The sequence below is a fragment of the Salmo salar genome, chromosome ssa12 (assembly GCF_905237065.1).
Source record: "Salmo salar chromosome ssa12, Ssal_v3.1, whole genome shotgun sequence".
NCBI lineage: Eukaryota > Metazoa > Chordata > Actinopteri > Salmoniformes > Salmonidae > Salmo > Salmo salar.
Genome location: NC_059453.1, coordinates 28,523,463 through 28,538,665, shown reverse-complemented (window position 1 = coordinate 28,538,665; position 15,203 = coordinate 28,523,463). Strand labels below are relative to the sequence as shown.

The following is a 15,203-nucleotide window of genomic DNA, read 5'->3' as shown; positions in this document are numbered from 1 at the left end:
AAAACTTTTCAATTTTTTTTATCCATCATCTTGAAATGCAAGAGAAAGGCCATAATATAATATTGCTGTTTAGGCATAATTTAGACGTGTGTGTAAAGTTTCAGATTGATCCAGTGAAGCATTGCAATACTGCACAATATTTTGTATCAAGTCTGCCCAAATGTGCCGAATTGGTCAATTGATACATTTTCAAGTACATAACTATAGAGAACATACAAAAATGATATGGTAACATAAAATGTAAGTTTACACACTCCCAGGAATGTCATACATGATGGATCATTAGCTTATACAGTCATGGGCAAAGGTTTTGAGAATGACACAAATTTTTATTTTCACAAAGTCTGCTGCCTCAGTTTGTATGATGGCAATTTGCATATACTCCGGAATGTTATGAAGAGTGATCAGATGAATTGCAATTAATTGCAAAGTCCCTCTTTGCCATGCAAATGAACTGAATCCCCCAAAAACATTTCTACTGCATTTCAGCCCTGCCACAAAAGAACCAGCTGACATCATGTCAGTGATTCTCTTGTTACCACAGGTGTGAGTGTTGACGAGGACAAGGCTGGAGATCACTCTGTCATGCTGACTGAGTTCGAATAACAGACTGGAAGCTTCAAAAGGAGGGTGGTGCTTGGAATCATTGTTCTTCCTCTGTCAACCATGGTTACCTGCAAGGAAACACGTGCCGTCATCATAGCTTTGCACAAAAGGGCTTCACAGGCAAGGATATTGCTGCCAGTAAGATTGCACCTAAATCAACCATTTATCGGATCATCAAGAACTTCAAGGAGAGCGGTTCAATTGTTGTGAAGAAGGCTTCAGGTCACCCAAGAAAGTCCAGCAAGCGCCAGGACCGTCTCCTAAATTTGATTCAGCTGCGGGATCGGGGCACCACCAGTACAGAGCTTGCTCAGGAATGGCAGCAGGCAGGTGTGAGTGCATCTGCACGCACAGTGAGTTGAAGACTTTTGGAGGATGGCCTGGTGTCAAGAATGGCAGCAAGAAGCCACTTCTCTCCGGGAAAAACATCAGGGACAGACTGATATTCTGCAAAAGGTACAGGGATTGGACTGCTGAGGACTGGGGTAAAGTCATTTCTCTGATGAATCCCCTTTCCGATTGTTTGGGGCATCCGGAAAAAAAGCTTGTCCAGAGAAGACAAGGTGAGTGCTACCATCAGACCTGTGTCATGCCAACAGTAAAGCATCCTGAGACCATTCATGTGTGGGGTTGCTTCTTAGCCAAGGGAGTGGGCTCACCCACAATTTTGCCTAAGAACACAGCCATGAATAAAGAATGGTACCAACACATCCTCCGAGAGCAACTTCTCCCAACCATCCAGGAACAGTTTGGTGACGAACAATGCCTTTTCCAGCATGATGGAGCACCTTGCCATAAGGCAAAAGTGATAACTAAGTGGCTCGGGGAACAAAACATCGATATTTTGGGTCCATGGCCAGGAAACTCCCCAGACCTTAATCCCATTGAGAACTTGTGGTCAATCCTCAAGAGGCGGGTGGACAAACAAAAACCCATAAATTCTGACAAACTCCAAGCATTGATTATCCAAGAATGGGCTGCCATCAGTCAGGAGGTGGCCCAGAAGTTATTTGACAGCATGCCAGGGCGGATTGCAGAGGTCTTGAAAAAGAAGGGTCAACACTGCAAATATTGGCTCTTTGCATCAACTTCATGTAATTGTCAATATAAGCCTTTGACACTTATGAAATGCTTGTAATTATACTTCTGTATTCCATAGTAACATCTGACAAAAATATCTAAAGACACTGAAGTAGCAAACTTTGTGGAAATTAATATTTGTGTCATTCTCAAAACTTTTGGCCACAACTGTACACTAACTTTCACACATCTAGATGTCCGGGCAGGGTGGGTGTGGAGCCAGAGACAGCAGGGGTTCAAACTGTAGAATCCAGTTCCTACATTTGAATATAAAAATGTATTTTATCAAACAAACCTATGCTACATTTTATCTCTAGAACCCTCAGGATGACAAATCAGAGCAAGATTACTGAATGTAAGTACATTATTTACCTTCAGAGGTTTTTTGTTGTTGTGCACTCTCCTCAAACAATAGCATGGTATTTTTTCACTGTAATAGCTACTGTAAATTGGACATTGCAGTTAGATTAACAAGAATTTAAGCTTTCTGCCCATATAAGAAAGTTTGCTGTTACTTACAACATCATGCTAATCACATCAGCGCATGTTAGCTCAACCGACCCGGTATAGGGACACCGATCCCGTAAAGGTAATTGCATTTAAAGTGTAAATGAAAGAGGAAGTTAATGTGAAATGTGCTTAATTCCACCTGTAGCTAGTGAAGTTAGCTAGATAGCCATCGGTGGGCCAATGAAATGTTGCAATTGTATCATCAACTAGCTACTTTTACCTGATTTAACTATCATTTTTTCATAATATACCTGTCATTGTTACTGTAGCTTGCACATGCAACTTCCTTTTTTTCACAGCTGTCACAAATCCTGTTGTGCCGCAGCAACATTGATTTTGTTGTCGGTTTCTTTTCAACATTTTTGTGTTTTCTTGGCAAGTTGTTAGTGTTATAACGTGTCCTTTTTTAAATAAATTCAAATCATAAGTACATCTGTGCTCCCATTTTCCCATGTTTCTTGGAGATCCTTTGAATGGAAAGGTTTTGTCATATTCTCAAATCATCCTGTTGTGTAAGCACATTCATAGCTATTTTATAACTCCTCAAATTATTGTCACTTTACTTAAGGTGTCTGTGCACATTCTATAAGGGCATATGACATGGTTATGACAACCATCATTCCGTTCAATGTAATAATGTGACACAAAGGTTGGTAAATTACATAACACCCTATTATAACATCTGGTATGTAGACTCTTATGCAGTGGTGTAAAGTACTTAAGTAAAATACTTGAAAGCACTACTTAAGTCATTTTTTGGGGGTGTCTGTACTTTACTATTTATATTTTTGACTACTTTTACTTTTACTTCACTACATTCCTCAAGAAAATTATGTACTTTTTACTCCATACATTTTCCCTTACTCCCAAAAGTACTTGTTACATTTTTAATGCTTAGCAGGGCAGGAAAATTGTCTAATTCACCAAGAGACCATCCCTGGTCATCCCTACTTACTGCCTTTGATCTGACGGATTCACTAAACACATGCTTCGTTTGTAAATGATGTCTTAGTGTTGGAGCGTGCCACTGGCTAGCCGTACATTTAAAAATATATGAAAATGATGCCTTCTGGATTGCTTAATATAAGGAATTTGACATTTGAAATGATTTAGACTTTTACTTTTGATACTTAAGTATATTTTAACAATTACATTTACTTTTGATACTTAAGTATATTTTAAACAAAATAGTTTTAGACTTTTACTCAAGTAATATTTTACTGGGTGACTTTCACTTTTGCTTGAGTCATTTTCTATTATTAAGGTATCTTTACTTTTACTCAAGTATGACAATTGGGTACTTTTTCCACCACTGCTCTTATGTAGCATGTAATAACATATGACATAAGTTGTCATTCAGACTGTGTAGTAACAGTTGTTATTACATTAGAGCATATGAAAACAGGATGAACAGTCATTTTTAACAACCATTATAACTGGTTTGATAACATCTCATGCCATGACTCATAACAAATGCCAACTACTTTTGACAGCTTATGACAAACATTATATGATACATAGATTTTATAAAGGCGGTCAGTAGTCCCTTCACCATGCACGAAATGTAATAGCTGTATAATTTGTACATAATTATAAAAATGATGCTTCAGCACAGCAGAGTCCTGTGAATAGATACTGTATACATTATCATTATAGAAGTGATCAAACTAAAACCACCATTTAAACAATGTTTCCCTATTAACATGGAATACTCAAGTGAAACATATCCACTTTCAACGGGTTAAATTGGTGTTAATTTCATCAGCAATAAGTATGAAGAAAAATACTCAACAAACAATTGCTCCTGACTAAAACTATGATGATAACGAGACAACATTCCCTGGGGAAAAAAACGATAACTATAACAAATTACTTTTCATTTTAGTCAAAGAAATAGTGACGAGACAAGAATTTGATATGCGTACCGCGGCGCAAGACAGAGTAGAGCGAGTAAACATTATTGTTTCTAGTTGCGAGACATGGCTTCGCATCAGTTCAAAATATTGACGAGTGACTGAAGTGACCCCCTGGGAACTGTGTGGGAGAGCCGGTCAGATCAGCCCAATTTGACGAATATCTGTTGAATTTCTGTTGCAAATCAAATTGTATTAGTCAGATGCGCCGAATACAACAGGTGTAGACCTTACAGTGAAATGCTTACTTACGAGCCCCTAATCAACAATGCAGTTTAAAATACGGAGAAGAATGAGAAATAAAACGAACAAGTAATTAAAGAGCAGCAGTAAAATAACAATAGCGTGACTATATACAGGGGGTACCGGTACAGAGTCAATGTGCGGGGGCACCGGTTAGTTGAGGTAATATGTACATGTAGGATGAGTTATTAAAGTGACAATGCATAGATGATAACAGAGAGTAGCAACAGTGTAAAAGAGAGGGTGAGGCAATTGAAAATAGTCTGGGTAGCCATTTGATTAGGTGATCAGGAGTCTTATTGAGGGTAGAAGCTGTTTAGAAGCCTCTTGGACCTAGACATGGCGTTGTCTGTTGAATGTCCGAATATGTGAATATATAACCAACTTTACCTTGGTTGCAAGGTCAGGTGCCAGGACACTTGACTTGTAATTAACCTCAACTAGAAACAATGTTTACTCTTTCCTCTCTCTCTTTCTTTCATGTAGGTTATTTTTGCTTTGATCACATCAGACGCTTTATTTTCCCATGAGCGCTGTTATTCATCCGTCAGTGTTGCTGCTCTCGCACCGTGGACTGCTAATGAGTGTTGAGGTTGCATTTTTCCTATGGGAAAAACGAGTGTTATTTGTTGAATAGTAGGGGAAAACTAATGCTATTTCAATATTAGGATTAAAGTAAAACTTCTGTCCTTTTTGGAAAGCATAAATTCTCCCCTTTTCAAGAAACCACTGTTATTTACCCTCCTTGGTGGTTATGATGGGGAGAAAATCAGAGCTTTAAATTGTTTAACCTTTAGCCATGGCTTTATGGCCTATATAGTTAATTATGCTGGCATTGGTTATAATCTGCCACAATATCAATGTTGCCAGCTAAGGTAGGAGGGTATAGTAGGCCTAGTTGGACAAGGCTATTGGAATGTGCACAATGGAAGTTAGAGGTAGCCTAAATATTCATTATTTAATATGGGAAAAATGCACAGACTATTATGTGACTAAAATGGCTGTGATTAAAACTAGACAAAAATTGTCCAGAGTTTTAGTTGATTGATAATAACTAAAACTAACAAAGGACGAAATGGCTAAAATGTGACCAAGACTAAAAGGTATTTTAAGACTTTAACTAAACTACATCCAAAAGGAACGCTGCTCCTATCACCATATGACAGAACTGGATATCCAGAGCTTTTTGACTCATCTAATAGAATATATGTCTGATTTTGATGCTTACATCATCATGAAAATGCCCCTGAATGCAAATAGTGCTTTGGATGGAGAGGTCAACTACTCTGAGGTCTTGAACTGCAGACTAAGGTGCAGTGGAGTGTAGATAGTTAAATGGCAGGCATACTGTAAAAATGGCACTAAATGGCAATGAAGATTGTCTGTCCAATCAGAGGTGATCTCTTCCTGTTCTCTGTCCAACACCACACCCTCTACAGGTTAAGAGTACTCACAGAACCAGGATGTGGCATTGTGTCATAAGCACAAACATTTCTCGAGAAACGATACCTATCTTTCATACTCTGCTGCTCAGTCTGTTAGTCGGGGCAGCAAAATGGCAACAGCCAGGGACTCGATCAGTTGTTCGATCTGTCTGGATCTACTAAAGGACCCAGTGACTACTTCATGTGGACACAGCTACTGTATGGGCTGTATTGATGGCATCTGGGATCAGGATGACCACAAGGGTTTCTACAGTTGCCTCCTGTGTATGGAAATATTTATCCAAAGGCCTGTTCTGAAGAAAAAACACTGTTGTCTGACTGAGTGGAGAACCTGAAAACAGGACTCCAACCTGCTCCTCCATCTCACTGTTATGCTGAACCTGGAGATGTGGAGTGTGATTTTTGCTCTGGGAGAAAACTCAAAGCTGTCAAGTCCTGTCTGGTGTGTCTGGCCTCTTACTGTGAGACTCACCTCAAGCCTCACTATGGATCTCCTACCTTTAAGAAGCACTAGTTGGTTCCAGCCACCACACAGCTACAGGAGAAAATCTGCTCTCATCATGATAAACTACTAGAGGTTTACTGCCGCTCAGATCAGCAGTTTATCTGTTATCAGTGTTTGTTAGATGAACATAAAGGCCATGAAACAGTATCATTTGCAGCAGAAAAGATTGCGAAACAGAGGGAGTTGGGGAAGAAATACCAGCAGAGAATCCATGGGATAAAGAAGGAGAAGAATAATGTAAGAAAGACTATGAAGTCACTCAAGCGCTCTACACAGTGTGCGATGAAGAACAGTGAAAGTATCTTTACTAGCATGATCTGCTCCATTGAGAAAAAGGTGGTGAAGAAGTGAGGTGAAGAAGCTGATCATAGCCCGGGAGAGGGCTAAAGGGATTCATGTTGAAGAGCGATTGGCGGTACTGGAGCAGGAGGTGGCTGAGCTGAGGAGGAGAGATACTGAGCTGGAGGAAACTGAGGATCACATCCATTTTCTCCAGACTGTCCAGTCTCTCTGTGTCACTCCTGAATCTGAAGCCTTACCTAGCGTTGTCGACCGACATGTCTCCTTTGAAGATGTGAAGAAATCAGCCTCCGGACTAAAAGAACGACTGGAGGATGTATTAGAGAAGGAAATGGCCAAGATATCTGGAAATGTTCATCTTACGTTGGATCCCAACACAGCACATAACCAACTGTATCTGTCGGTGGGGAACAGGAATGTGAAATGGGACTAGTGTCAGTTGTTGGAATATCCTGACCATCCACACAGATTTACCTTCTACCCCCAGGTGCTGTGTAGGGAGGGTCTGTCTGAAGCCTGCTACTGGGAGGTAAACTGGGATGGGGATGGGTCAGTTTGTATAGCCATCTCATATAAAGGACCACAAGGAAGGAACTCTGTCCTTCTATGGCGTCTCTGACACAATGACCCTCCTCCATAGAGTCCAGACCATATTCACTCAGCCCCTTTATCCTGGGTTTGGGTTTAGGCCTGATAATTGGATTTGCAACGAAGCAGATTTGGAGATACTGGCATTCACACAGATATGAACTTTGATAATAACATAGACCTGCTTCAAGCAATTGCATCTTGTGATCTGGAAGTATTATCTAACAAAAATTGTTTATCCATCTATTTCTCTTGTCTAATTGTATCCACTGCATGTGTGACCTTTCTGACTCTGGGTAAATTCATTTGAAACTGATGTTGTCTTTGTATCCTGTGATTTGTGTAAATTGTTGTGGATCTTCTGATTTCTGATTTTTCATGGGTTGTTGTGCTGTAAAATAATTATTAAGTAGTCCCTTCACCAAGAACAAAACGTAACAGCTGTATAATTTGTAAATAATTATTACAATGATGCTTCAGCAAAACAGAGTCATGTGTTAATATCAACTTGAGGGAGAGATACTATCATAGAATTAGGAATTAGAGTACTAGAATAGACATGAACTTTGTTATCAGCCATTTTGGTCAGGGAGTTGGTCAACCATGGTTTGCCAGTGCTGTGATAAGATATCAGCTTAATTCACTAACAGGTACTTTAGAAAATCGATTCTGTTACTTTTTTACTTGTTATTCTTGTTCAATATTTCCATTCTGGGATAGTTGTTCACTGAATTGCTAGCACTAGTTGCTCGCGCTGCCACATTGGCTACAATGTAAACAGACGTAGCTAGCTAACATAAAAGCTAGCTTTGTCGACACTGCAGTTTCCCGTTTAGGTTAGAGGTCACGTCAAAGTACATTTTCTATGGATTTTAAGTGCTCGGCGTTCTCCCATACTAGACAGTATGCTGTCTCAGGTGTTCTTGGAAGATCACCCTAGAAACAACGGGAGAACGCCGAACGTAAATGCGCATTTTGGAACACAACCACTGTGTAAAATAAAGATATTTAAGAGTTTCTCTGCACAGTAGCCTATGTTTGTTAGCTAGCCAGTTTTAGAGGAACGATTCCATAAAGGTAGCCAATTAACTGCCAATATGGCAACATTCCATTCAAACAATGCAGTCAATCCACAGCCATGCACTGGCTCATATCAGTTGATGATAGGACTTATCAGTACTTGTTGTAAATGCAACAAGTATTGATATTGTATCATATAAAAGCTCACAGCTTTCCAAGAAAACAAAAATGGAGACATTTATGATCTGTTTACATGTATTTTAGAGGCTATTTATACAGAAAATAGGTATAAAATCCATATAAACTCCATTTATTTTTATCCTGAAAAACTCCCCAGTCCTTAATGATTACAAGCATACTGTCACGGTTGTCATCGGTGAAGGAAGACCAAAACGCAGCAGGTATGTGCAGGCTCATCTTGATGTTTATTTGCTTTCAAAATGAACGTACAAAAATAACAAACCACGAACGATCAACAAAAACAGTCTGGTAAGGCACAAGGCGAAACACAGAACAATCTCCCACAAAATACAAGACAAACACACCCAACTAATATAGGACTTCCAATCAAAGGCAACACCAAACAGCTGCCTTCAATTGGAAGTCCAACCCCAATTAACTCAACATAGAACCAGACACACTAGACTAAACATAGAAATACCTAAACATAAACCAAAACCCGGAAATACTAAATCAAACACCCTTTTAACAAACACACCACCCCGAACCACATAAAACGAATACCCTCTGCCACGTCCTGACCAAACTACAATACTAATTAACCCTTATACTGGCCAGGACGTGACACATACCCATTAGGGTTGGTCAATATTTGGGAAGATGGTATGCTACTCCAAATATCGCGATATCCGATCTAATCGCTTTGGGCCGTTAATGACTAAATCATTCCAGACTGTGCAATTGTTGTACTTATTAACAATATTATTGTCACATTCTCATGAATGAATCCTCATGTGGCGAAAAAATAAGGCATAGTTCATTCATTTAGACTTAATTTTCAACATATTGATACAGCTTAACTGATAAAACTGCACAGTTTTGATTAGAGTATTGTCTTGCACATCACGATATATCATCAATGTCAAATATCACGATATAATACTCTGAGATGACGGAGCTGATCAGAGCCCGAGAGAGGGCGAAAGGAATTCTGGCTGAAGAGCAATTGGAGCAACTGAAGCAGGAGGTGGCTGAGCTGAGGAGGAGAGATACTGAGCTGGAGGAAACTGAAGATCACATCCATTTCCTCCAGAATGTCGAGTGTCTCTGTGTCCCTCCTGGATCTGAAGCCTTAACCAGCATCCCTGTCAACCAACATGTCTCCTTTGAGGATGTAAAGAAATCAGTCTCCGGACTAAAACAACGACTGGAGGATGTGCTGGAGGAGGAAATTTCCCATATATCTGGATATGATCAGCTCACAATATATCTTAACACAACAAACTGTATCTGTTTGTGGGGAACAGAGATGTGACATGGAGATGTGACAATATCCTAACCATCCAGACCGATTTACCTTCTACCCCCAGGTGCTGTGTAAGGAGGGTCTGTCTGGAGCCTGCTACTGGGAGGTAAACTGGGACATGGATGGGGTGGTCTCATATAAAGGGATCGGCAGAAAAGACTGAGACTTTGTTTGGGAAGAATGATCTCATCCTGCTGTTTAATCTGCTCTCGCTACGGATGCTCTTTCTACCACGATGATAAACAGACTGATATCCCTGTCCCCTGCTCTTCCAGAGAAGGAGTGTACCTGGACCACAAGGCAGGAATTCTATCTTTCTACAGTGTCTCTATAACCCTCCTCCGTAGAATCCAGACCACATTCACTCAGCCCCTCTATCCTGGGTTTGGAGTTGATTTAGTGGGTTCTGTGAAGATAATGCCATTACACATGTGAACTTTGATGAGAATGTAAGCAGAAAATTGCATCTGGTGATCTGTTTCTTTTGTCAAAATGTATACACTGCATGTGGGACCTAAAATCATTTGTGCTTCATAAAACGTATGTTGTCTTTGTATGATGTGTAAATTGTTGTGGATTTTCTGGTTTCTGATTTTGCATGGGTTGTGAGTGCTGTAACATAATGATTAAGGGCTGAATTCAATCCCTATCGCTGAAGTTCAGCGCTCTAGCGCAATTTAAAGGTAACGGTAATTTCCTATTGAGCCAACATATGCAGCGCTTACCGTGAATGCAGTCTCGTCTAACACGGGAACATTACCTTTAAATTTCTATCACCCTGTAGCGCAGCTCTTCAGCACTACAGATTAAATCCAGTCCTAAGTGAGATCATTAAATTCTTCACCAAGCACAGCAGAGTCATGTGTTATATCAACGTGAGGAATCAGACACTGTGTAATCATACATTATCATGACCAAAGTGATCAAACTCAATCCACCCTGTAAGAAATGTTTCCCTAAAAATGAAATACATAAATATATGTATATATCTCCATTGTCAACAGTGGTTAATTTGGTGGGAGAACAAACTCCTATCACCTTAAGATGGGTTAGGGGTTAGGGGTTAAAGTTAGGGGTCTTGACATCTAATAAATATCTGATTTTATTGGTCAAATCATCGTGAAAAAGACCCTGAATGTGGCAGCAGTTTGAAATCCACCACTGACAAAATCCCACTTTAACCCCTGATCATCATAACATATTTTCTGTTACAGACAATGACAAGTCCAATGAGGACAGACAGAAAGAGGAGGATCTTCTCCAGCAGATTCACAAGCTGGTGGAGACCAGAGATTTCCTTGTTGACGATGTGGAGTTTGAGAGGCTAAGGCAAGTGTGAACGACTGGGGTTCGAAACCAGGTGTCATGCTCACCAGAACACTTTTAGCCCTCTGAGCTAAAGCTTAGGCATTACCTTGGGGTGCCAATGTACAGTAAGTCGTCAGGTCTCAGACCAGGTCATCACAGGAGCGTGGTTCTGAACCACCTATGTTACAGAACTCTGATACATCTGTCTTGTCCCCCCCCCCTTATTGGTATGGTCTCCAATGACATCCTGTCAGAAATACAAGCCTTCAACTCAGTTACATACAAACCACAGGGAACATCTCCGTTCTCAGATTTTCTTACTGTTGAAATAAAACCTCTGTGTTTTAGTCTAGGGGACAGTGTGCTGTGAAACCCTAGATCCCACTGTACATGCACAAGTTTGTTAGGGTAAATGGATATGGAGTCTGAGTCATCGCTAGTAGGAACAGACAAAAATGTAGAGTTTGAAATTCCACTCATCCATCTTTCTCTCCTACTCTACAGGGAAAGGGAGGAGGACAAAGAAATGGCTGATTTCCTCCAGTCTAGGTTCCCCAGAAACTCCAAGAAGAAAGGTGTGTGTAGTAATAGTGCGTCATAGTGAGTGTTATTATTTTCCATTCAAATGCTCAATTGTATGTCTCAACGTTTTCAGGTATTCGCTTTGATACAGTAATAGTCAGTGACCTTGATTTGATGGCGATTTCTTTGGACAGTTATGCGCCTCTTTCTTGTTCAATTCTTTCTTCACGACAGAAGCATTTATTTATGAAATTATGGATTTCACCCACAAAAATGAATACATACAGCTGAAGTCGGAAGTTTACATACACTTAGGTTGGAGTCATTAAAACTCTTTTTCAAACACTCCACACATTTCTTGTTAACAAACTATAGTTTTGGCAAGTCGGTTAGGACTTCTACTTTGTGCATGACACAAGTAATTTTTCCAACAATTGTTTACAGACAGATTATTTCACTTAAAATTCACTGTATCACAATTCCAGTGGGTCAGAAGTTTACATACACTAAGTTGACCGTGCCTTTAAACAGCTTGGAAAATTCCCGAAAATAATGTCATGGCTTTAGAAGCTTCTGATAGGCTAATTGACATAATTTGAGTCAATTGGAGGTGTACCTGTGGATGTATTTCAAGGTCTACCTTCAAACTCAGTGCCTCTTTGCTTGACATCATGGGAAAATCAAAAGAAATCAGCCAAGACCTCAGAAAATAAATTGTAGACCTCCACAAGTCTGGTTCATCCTTGGGAGCAATTTCCAAATGCCTGAAGGTACCGCGTTCATCTGTACAAACAATAGTACGCAAGTATAAACACCATGGGACCACGCAGCCGTCATACCGCTCAGGAAGGAGACGCGTTCTGTCTCCTAGAGATCAATGTACTTTGGTGCGAAAAGTGCAAATTAATCCCAGAACAACAGCAAAGGACCTTGTGAAGATGCTGGAGGAAACAGGTACAAAAATATCTATATCCACAGTCAAATGAGTCCTATATCGACATAACCTGAAAGGCCGCTCAGCAAGGAAGAAGCCACTGCTCCAAAACCGCCATATAAAAAGCCAGACTACGGTTTGCAACTGCACATGGGGACAAAGATCGTACTTTTTGGAGAAATGTCCTCTGGTCTGATGAAACAAAAATAGGCCATAATTACCATTGTTATGTTTGGAGGAAAAAGGGGGAGGCTTGCAAGCCGAAGAACACCATCCCTCGGGGGTGGTAGCATCATGTTGTGGGAGTGATTTTCTGCAGGAGGGACTGGTGCACTTCACAAAATAGATGGCATCATGAGGAAAGGAAAATGATGTGGATATATTGAAACAACATCTCAAGACATCAGTCAGGAAGTTAAAGCTTGGTCGCAAATGGGTCTTCCAAATGGACAATGACCCCAAGCTTACTTCCAAAGTTGTGGAAAAATGGCTTAAGGACAACAAAGTCAAGGTATTGGAGTGGCCATCACAAAGCCCTGACCTCCAACCTATAGAAAATGTGTTTGTAGAACTGAAAAAGCGTGTGCGAGCAAGGAGACCTACAAACCTGACTCAGTTACACCAGCTCTGTCAGGAGGAATGGGCCAAACTTACTCAACTTATTGTGGGAAGCTTGTGGAAGGCTACCCAAAACGTTTGACCCACGTTAAACAATTTAAAGGCAATGCTACCAAATACTAATTGAGTGTATGTAAACTTCTGACCCACTGGAAATGTGATGAAAGAAATAAAAGCTGAAATAAATAATTCTCTGTACTATTATTGTGACATTTCACATTCTTAAAATAAAGTGGTGATCCTAACTGATCTAAGACAGGGAAGTTTTACTAGGATTAAATGTCAGGGATTGTGAAAAACTGAGTTTAAATGTATTTGGCTAAGGTGTATGTAAACTTCCGACTTCAACTATATTTGAACTGGCTCCCCACTGAGCAACATTTATTTTCATCAGCGTGTATTCACCTCATATCAGTCGTGTGTGTGCATGCATGTGTCTGCATACCCTTGTGTCTGGGTGAGTCTGAATGTGTGTGTCATTATGTCTGATCTACTACAGCATCACCAGTGCTACACCTGGTACATCCCCATATCCTCTGACTGACTCCACCTCCTCTTCCCCAGGTCAGATTCCAGCCAGACGGCTAAAGTCCAGGGCCCAGCAGACCTCGTCCCCCTTCACCAAGACAGGCCTGTCCCTGCTGAAGGAGTGCTGTGGCTTCACCTGCGCCATCATGTAGGCCGGGCCCTCAGGGGCTCTACCATGGAGCCAAAATAGAGCCCTGTTACATCACAGCTTCAGTTTTCCAACCCGAGTAACACTTGAAGTACGGACAGACAACGAGCCAGTGGAGAATGTTCAAGGATATTTTGGGGATGTCGCCAGGATGAGATTGATGGTGTTTTATCTCCCAGTCTATGTTACATCCCGTCTGGGCTGTGTGTTTCTCTCTCTCTCTCTCTCTCTCTCTCTCTCTCTCTCTCTCTCTCTCTCTCTCTCTCTCTCTCTCTCTCTCTCTCTCTCTCTCTCTCTCTCTCTCTCTCTCTCTCTGTCTCTCTCTCTCTCTCTCTCTCTCTCTGTCTCTCTCTCTCTCTCTGTCTCTCTCTCTCTCTCTCTGTCTCTCTCTCTGTCCTCTCTCTCTCTCTCTCTCTCTCTCTCTCTCTCTCTCTCTCTCTCTCTCTCTCTCTCTCTCTCTCTCTCTCTCTCTCTCTCTCTCTCTCTCTCTCTCTGCAATGATCTTCCATCGTCTGTATCAGACTATTCTCATTCATCATTGTCAGAGTCCCTCCCACTGCCTCTCCCCGCCTCTCAATGGTGTCACCAATGTTCTCAGAGCAGTTCATTCTGGTCATTCTCACTGGCTTTCGTACCTCTGTACCTAGAACCAGTCCCTTCATGAAGATTGGATGTATACGTAATTTGCATAAGTCAGATATTGCTATCAAATGACGTACAAAGCGCTGCTTGTCTACCAGTGACAGATGTTAAATATTGCTGCCCCAGTGTAAATGATTATTATGATACATGAGACTAAACCCAACAGTGAAGATGTACTGTATAGTATTTTCTAATTGGAACATCATACATACATCTCTTTAAGCCCTGTTTAGCCTCCCTAACTCTTTTACATTTCAAATTACTGTAGTTGCCTTTGAACAGACTTCCCACTGGCTCACTAATTCATAGTCAGCATTAATTGATGGCAGCCTAATCATGCTGCCAGGTCAACGTTAGCCAGACATGCAACTGATGGGCTAATTAATGTTTGGTGATAAGATTATGGTTTCATGATAACGTGACACTAACGTCAGAATTTAAGCAACTCACTAAAAATAAGTCACTGAAGTCACTGATTTGACAACTATGTCCAATGAAGAGGCCTTTAGGAGTGACTGAACATACCGACCAACAGAGCTTAACAGATGAGTCATCGCTCGCGTCCTTTCTTGTTGTTGTTGTTATTCAATACATACACTCAAAGTATATATTCTATGGGACTGTAAAATGACTCATCCTTCCACATTGCTGACTTTACACACACTAAAGGTTAGTGTACAGTATACCAATCAGCAGAAAAGGTTTCCACCTTAACAACAGTCATTTTAAGTGGAACTGCAGCTCACTGCAGCTAACATTGTTACACTTTATTATTTACAACATGTTATTACTGACAGCATGTTATTA

At 40.6% G+C, this 15,203-nt stretch overlaps 1 protein-coding gene and 1 pseudogene across 1 annotated transcript in view; both read left to right on the top strand.

Moving 5' to 3' along the window:
• The window catches only part of LOC106564680 (bMERB domain-containing protein 1), a 33,875-nt gene extending 19,897 nt beyond the window's left edge, over positions 1 to 13,978 (top strand). The window contains exons 4-6 of the mRNA XM_045692079.1: positions 10,911 to 11,025; positions 11,509 to 11,579; positions 13,643 to 13,978. Coding sequence (XP_045548035.1) covers positions 10,911 to 11,025; positions 11,509 to 11,579; positions 13,643 to 13,758 — 302 coding nt within the window. The 3' untranslated portion in view covers positions 13,759 to 13,978. The remainder of the gene's footprint in view (positions 1 to 10,910; positions 11,026 to 11,508; positions 11,580 to 13,642) is intronic.
• Positions 5,856 to 8,207, top strand: LOC123725468 (E3 ubiquitin/ISG15 ligase TRIM25-like; annotated as a pseudogene).
• Positions 13,979 to 15,203: the final 1,225 nt, after the last annotated feature.